Source organism: Cyprinodon variegatus, unplaced genomic scaffold, assembly GCF_000732505.1.
Source record: "Cyprinodon variegatus isolate N-32 unplaced genomic scaffold, C_variegatus-1.0 Scaffold1173, whole genome shotgun sequence".
NCBI classification, from domain to species: domain Eukaryota; kingdom Metazoa; phylum Chordata; class Actinopteri; order Cyprinodontiformes; family Cyprinodontidae; genus Cyprinodon; species Cyprinodon variegatus.
This window is the reverse complement of record NW_015151626.1, coordinates 89499-96314: the sequence shown is the minus strand read 5'-3', so window position 1 is coordinate 96314 and position 6816 is coordinate 89499. Positions and strand designations below refer to the sequence as shown.

The 6816-nt window shown below is 38.3% G+C and overlaps 1 protein-coding gene across 1 annotated transcript in view; it reads right to left on the bottom strand.

Moving 5' to 3' along the window:
• Positions 1–782: 782 nt before the first annotated feature.
• The window catches only part of tmem129 (transmembrane protein 129), a gene marked incomplete at its 5' end in the record, with an annotated part of 11038 nt that continues 5004 nt past the window's right edge, over positions 783–6816 (bottom strand). The window contains 4 exons of the mRNA XM_015401018.1: positions 783–1444; positions 3442–3514; positions 3607–3766; positions 5450–5610. Coding sequence (XP_015256504.1) covers positions 1260–1444; positions 3442–3514; positions 3607–3766; positions 5450–5610 — 579 coding nt within the window. The remainder of the gene's footprint in view (positions 1445–3441; positions 3515–3606; positions 3767–5449; positions 5611–6816) is intronic.

The window sequence follows — 6816 nt, the reverse complement described above, 5'->3', positions numbered from 1 at the left end:
ACTAAATCAAAAAAAATATCCAGATCTCACACATAATAAATAAAACAAAAACATATAATCTAATGCCCCGTCAATTGTCAGTTGTAGAATCATCTACTTATAAATATTTAATTCTCTGTGAAAAAGTGCCGATCAATTTTTAAAAAGAGCCTTGCCAAACGAACGCCATTTAAAAAAAAAAACCCTAATGTGTGTAACGAATCTAGTGAAAGATATATTTATTCAGAAAACTAAAATAAAAATCTGACTAAATCAGGAAATAAAACAGTGAGATTGGCTGTAAGGAGAGCGGAGACAGAGGATACTCCCAGTTTACCGAAGAAAACCTACTGACCAGGTTAGCCCTGGGGAGAATGTTACTATGGTGACTGAAACAAGTCAGTTTCCCTGTTTTCAGGTAAACCTGCTTGGTGAAACAGACCCCTGGATGACTGAGAATCTTCACCAGCACTGGAGAAATCAAACGCTGTGATCTCACAATGCTGTCTGCCTTGATAACCCCAGAAATGACAGTGGGTTTGTTGAAGCAGGTATATGATTGCATCTCCAACTCCACGGTGATGAGCAAACTGAGGGGGTCCTGATAGCCTTTGTTTGCTGAGGTGAACCAACAGAGTGTCTCCACCTTCATGATGTGGGATGTGAGGGCAACAGGTCTATAGTCTATAGGTCTATAGGCTAATGGAGTCTTTGGTACTGGAACAGAACCTCTATGCAAGTCCATCACCTCTCAGATTTAATTAGTTTGAACAAAACTGATTATTCTATTTTACTCACATTTTCATTCTTAAATTGGATCCGCCTGTTTCATAATGTTTTTCACAGAACTGACATGGCTGCTCGGGTTAAAAGAACACAAACTGTAGTGTGGTAAGGAAAGAGACGCAAACAGAGAGAATATAAGAAGCCCTTAGAAAACATAGAAACATCTATGATAATCATAAAAACTGCTGCAATCGGAATGAAATATTACAATGCTTAAAAGACATTTTGGTTTTAGATTGATTTTTGTAATTTTCTTTATTTTTGGCGTATTTATCAACATTGTCTCAGCTGACACATAATAGTATTGTTTGCTTTTCCAGCCTTTTAGATCATTTAAGACAGAAGACTGCATTCATAGTTCATGAGTTATCTAAAGGAACCAGCATTCGATTCAGCCCTGCTTTACAGGCTTTTATCTTGATGAAAGAAAAAAAACAGATGTGGTTTGATCTGAGAGGAAGAAGTCCTTAAAAGAGCATTGTCTGTGGGTCTGGTCAGCGGACCACGCAAACATCTAGTATGCAGAATTTGGCTCTGCATGTAGGACAGGGGACCTTGCTGGACAACCACGTCTCCAGTCTCTGTTGGTCCTGGCGGCTGGCAAACCATCGACCCAAACAAAAGAGGCACCACATGGGCCTGCAAAAACACTGCTGGCACTCCGACTCGTTTTCCATTTCTGCAGTGAAGACAGACTGATATTAGAGGAAGAACAGACTCCAATATGAACAAAAGTGTTTTCATTACCTTGTGAAAAACATCAATAATTTAATGTGAGGCTCCGATAAAGAGCCTTTATCTTAAACCTTGACTGTAAATGTGATACTCTTTGTCTTTTAAAAATATATGGAGTAAATATTGTTCCATTTCTGCAAACAAATACACATTTTTTAAACAAGCTCGGAAAAAATGCACAATCCTGAAAGGAGTAACTTTGCTTAACAGATTTTTTTATTTATTTATTTTTTTTACAGATTTTACATTTTCACATTTTAATTTAGTCAAATTTCTCGTTATAGATAGAATTTTACAAGTCGCAATCTTTTATATTGTGTTTTACCAATAATATTCTCATCACTTCAAGCCCAATAAAAAATGTTTGCTCTCAAAGCGCAAACATTTGATTACATTTGTCTCCTAAAATATGGACCAATAAAAATGTTGTTGCTAAAGGCCAGCAGACCAATAGAAACGAATCTTTGCTCTTCACTCTAGATCAGGGGTAACCAATTAAAAATCAGCGAGGTCCAACTTAAGAAAATCATCAACCAGTAAAGATCCGGAGATATTTTTAATTATTATCTGCTACTTTAAACAGAATTTAACGCTGTAAAAAAAAAAAAGAGGTATTTATGCATCCATGTTATACATTGAACTTCTATATAAAACAAATGTAAAAAAAAATAACTTTTCAATTTCAAAATCTAAAGTGTTTTTTGAAGTAGAGAACAACAATCTTTCAGCTTTTGATATATAGACAATTTCCTGATTCCCATATTTCATAAAACACCTGAACTGACCGTTTTCTTTTTTGTTTGTTTTTTTCTATTTTTTGTCTTAATGAGAGCAGTGGGCTTTATGCTGCCCTGCAAGGCTTTAAACCTGGGTTTGAATGGAGACAAAGCCATTCTAAAGCACATATGAAGGAGCTCATTTTGAGCCTGGATCCATATTTATTTTTGATTCATGGTGGAGAATCCTGCTTCACAGCAGCAGGTTGAGCCAAACATACTCTAAATGTTCAGACTCCGCTCCGGTCCGGCCAGGTCAAGAAGATCCGCTACTGCAATTGCACCAAAAAGGAAAAAGAACGGCGAGAAGACCCGGTTTGTCAAATTAAAACATAGTAACAACAGATTGGTAGCTACAAATCATTGCATAATTCTTATTCAATAAACACTGTTTATTTAAAAGATTGGATGCAAACTATTGGTTCTTCAACAGACCAGGAAGCAGATTTCTCATCTCCATCAGAAACCGCACATATGCTGGATGCTGATGGGGATTATTTAATATGTCATATTAAATTAAGCATTCATTTCTGCATGTTTTGCTCCTTAATTTATTGATAATATCGCGCATGCTCTCCTCGAGCTCTGAGGATAAGTCTGCAGGCTTTGCTTTGCGCAGGAGGTCTGGAGCGGAGATGGAGGATGTTGGATTTTAGGGTAACAGGAGAAGCGGCGCAAGTGACCTTTAGACACTGTCCTCAGACAACATGAAGTCATTTATATATGTTTTAAATCAGGTTGGGTCCGGATTAGCCAGCCGGTGGATCCGGACTCGGACCGCGGTCTGCTAATCTGTGACCTCTGCTCTAGAGGAAAGCCCGCCTGCAGACGTAAAAAGAACGTCTAAAAAATAATGCAATTCCTAAAACTAAATCTGAAAAAAATATCAATTTAAATAATACTATAAAAACTGTTTAAAAAAGTAAAATTTATAAAATATGAAAACCTAAAAAATATTATAAAATAAAATCTGAGAATAGAACACAATTCTTCTAAAATGTAAGAAGTTTTTCTAAGTTTCATTTCTAGACGGCATTTTTCTTCAATTTTTCATTTACAAAGCGTGTCTCTGTTTGCTGGAATAATGGAACAAAATTCCCTCCATATGAAGGAAAATGATATTTCTCCAGCAGAAGTAATTCCCTCCCTTTATCCAAGCTCTCACCTGCTGTTTGGCAGAGTCTAACCAACTTGGTATTTGCTGGAACTTGCATGCAGCCGATACAGGGCTCTACTTCCTGCAGACGTACGTTGCATTTGCTTACAACTCTTGACAGCGGTTAAAGAAAAAACGATTTAAAAAAAGATGCAAACAAATGCAGAAAACTACCTGACCGCTGGGGAGGATGTATGGCTGATTTAGCTCCACCTGAGCTCTGAAGGTTTCCAGAAAGAGCTCACTGAATGTTTGGTGGATCACAACGTTGGGAGACGTTCTGATGGGAGACTGGAGCTTCTGCCTGAAATCTGCATAATCTGTTGAGTTGAGACTGAAACAACAGAAAATAAAAAAGGATTCAAATTGTAAATGAATTCATTTTGTGTGGAATATGTGTTTACAGTGAACCCTCGTTTTCGCAGGGGTTACGTTCCAAAAAACCCATGAAGTAGGAACCTTTCATTTCTTTTTTTACAATTATTATTAAAAACTTGTTCAGACATATATCCTCCTTCCCTAATGATGGCTTTAAATGTATTGTTCACGAACGCTTCTGCTCCAGCGGTGTTCCCACACAAGGTCTCTCTGTGCAGGGAAACATTTTTAAGTTCAAAGTGTTTCTTAAGTTTTTCAAACCAGCCCTTGCTAAGATGGCATTAAATGCGCTTTTTACTGCGTGAACAGCCCTGGTTGATGGCTCGGTGTCTTCCCTGTCATGAACGTCATCGCTGTAAGTTTGATAAAGTGTGCTAGCTTTAGTGCAGACAATGTTCATATCCAGCGTAATGTTCTTTTTTTCTGCAGTCATTGAAGGAATAGTGGTGGTCTTTTATTTCCGGGTGGATCATCTAAATAAGTGGTCCTGATAATTGTCAATCATTCTGGTGATACGTTTACGTAAGGCTGTCCTACGTTCTGGTCCCCAGTTAGCTATCTTTTTCTGCGCATGCGCGCTTTCAGACGTATATCTGTGGTGAGCTACAGTTTCAGACACTCACTGTAGCTCACCTTTCTCACTACGGTTCTTTGAAAATGGTCGAGGGTCGTAAGAGACGAAGTCTATGAGAAGAAAAGAAAGGCCTCAGAAGAGGCAGACATATCCCGGAATGCATTATAGGATTTCCTGTCACAGTGGCCCGCTGTCGCCAGAGGCTGTTGCTACTTAGCGATTAATAACAAAGATGGCGCAGACACGGTGCGGTGTAGGACGAGTTAGGTGACCGACGGGGAGCAAAAAACAGTGATCATCTGTCCGAATGGTCAGTTAACCGAGTTTGCGATAAAGTCCACTACATAGTCCGCGCTACATATAGTGATTAAGGGATTTAGGGATTAGGGCGAACGCTCGGACACAGTAAGCTAGTATGAGCTATGAGACAGAACATTTTAAACAGCGCCTGCACGAGGAGAAATGGGCTCAGGCACGCTATTGCACGCATTTAATACGCTTTCCCTCTCGAGAGCAGGTACAGGGTTGTGTATGTGCATTTTTTTTTTTTTTTGCAAGTAGAGAGGGCAGGTGTTTTTTTTAAAAATCACGAAAATCCTGCACATTACCTTTAATTTACAAAGCTAATGCAGACTCCATCCATACCGTGGTCTCGTATGGATGTTGTCGTCCCTATGTTATTTTCCTCTTTCTTTCTGGAACAACGGAAGATTCATTCATTCCATAATTGCAATCTACAGCCTCTTTCGCTGCCTTTTGGGCCCGTCCGCAAGTGCCTTTATCTGTGCAGGACGTTTCGTTGACATGAGTGGTTTTAAGGGAAACTGGCACACTTAAATTTGGCAAGCTGTTTTAGGTAAATGTACATGTATATTAAAATATTAAACTGTAAGGTTGTTGACACATTATTGGCAGAAAAGCATGGAGAATGTTTAGCCAATCAGAATGCAGAACACAATGAGCAATGCAAATCCGTGAAGCAGAAAGGCCGTGAAAGGTGAACCGCGTTATAGCGAGGGTTCACTGTAAATATATTTTTTAATTTAGCCAGTGAAGTAATCCCACCAGATATCGAATGGTCTGACTGCAGGGTTGATGCTCTCCACCCTCAGCGTCAGGATCTCTATGGGGGACTGAGAATCTGGGTTCAGCTGATGCTGCCTGGACTTTGTCACTGTCACATGACAATCACTTTGTAAGGCCATATAGATGTGATATGTGGTCACCTACAAACAGAAAAGGAGATAGTCAGCTGCTAAGAATCAAAGATCATATAACAAATAATAATTAAAAAAGACCTTAAATGCAAAGAAAATGAAGCTAACAAGCATTTATTTTTTCTAAATTCAGACATTTCAAACTAACGGCAGCTGTAACCATAACACTGTGATATGATCCTTTAGGTTGTCATGATACCAGAATAGGCACATATCTACATGATACAGAGGACAATTCCTCTCATCTTTAAAAAAAAAGGATAAAAGTCCACTGGAATGTGGATTTTATAATCCTACATCACTCCTAAATGTGGACGGTAAAATCCGTGCATAAATGCTTTCTTGATGCTTAAAAAACTTGATCTAAGATGATCAGACTGGATTAATCTAAAAACATCAACTGTCCTCAAACATACAGAGACTTTAAATATTCCCTCTAATCTGATTTGATCCAAGACAGAAGTAATTACAACATTTAATGCTAAAAATGATTCTGATTGAGTGAAGTCGGGTCATTTTTTAAAATTCTTTGGGACATTTTGACTTTGACTTTGTAAGATAGAAATTCTCTATTCTCCACATCTAGCTGTTGTCTGCACTAACAATAATATTTCAAGGTTTTCTCATCTCCAGTGTGGCATTATTGTTAGAGCAAAAAGAGGTGAAGGCTGCTGTCTGCTCCCCCCACTTCTTTTTGCTGCAACAATAGAGACCCTGGTCACGCCTCTTTGGTATAAATCTGATATAAAAGAAATAGTTAGAAGCACTGGTTGCCTTTCTATTACAAATGTGTGCAAAATTACATCAATGTTCTGCTAACACGGACAATTTAATGTGCTTTTCATGAATTGGACAATAGAATAGCAAATAAAAAACAAAGCAAATAAAGATAGAAAAAAAAAAACATCAGAAAAGCAGGTAGTGAAACAATTAGACCACAAGCGTGAACTAATAACACCTCAGATAGCAGTTTAACTTCAACAGTCAAAGGCAGGTGTAAACCATTGGATTTTCTACAATGACTTCAATGAACTCAGGCTTTCAGCAATTTTACAGTCTACTGGGAGTTTGTTCCAGATAAGTGGAGCAAAGGAACTAAATGCTGCTTCTCCATGTTTAGTTCTAGTTCTGGGTGAACAGAGAAGGCTGGAACTAGATGACCTGAGTGGTCTGGGAGGTTGATACACTGACAATAAATCTGTTATGTTTTGAGGT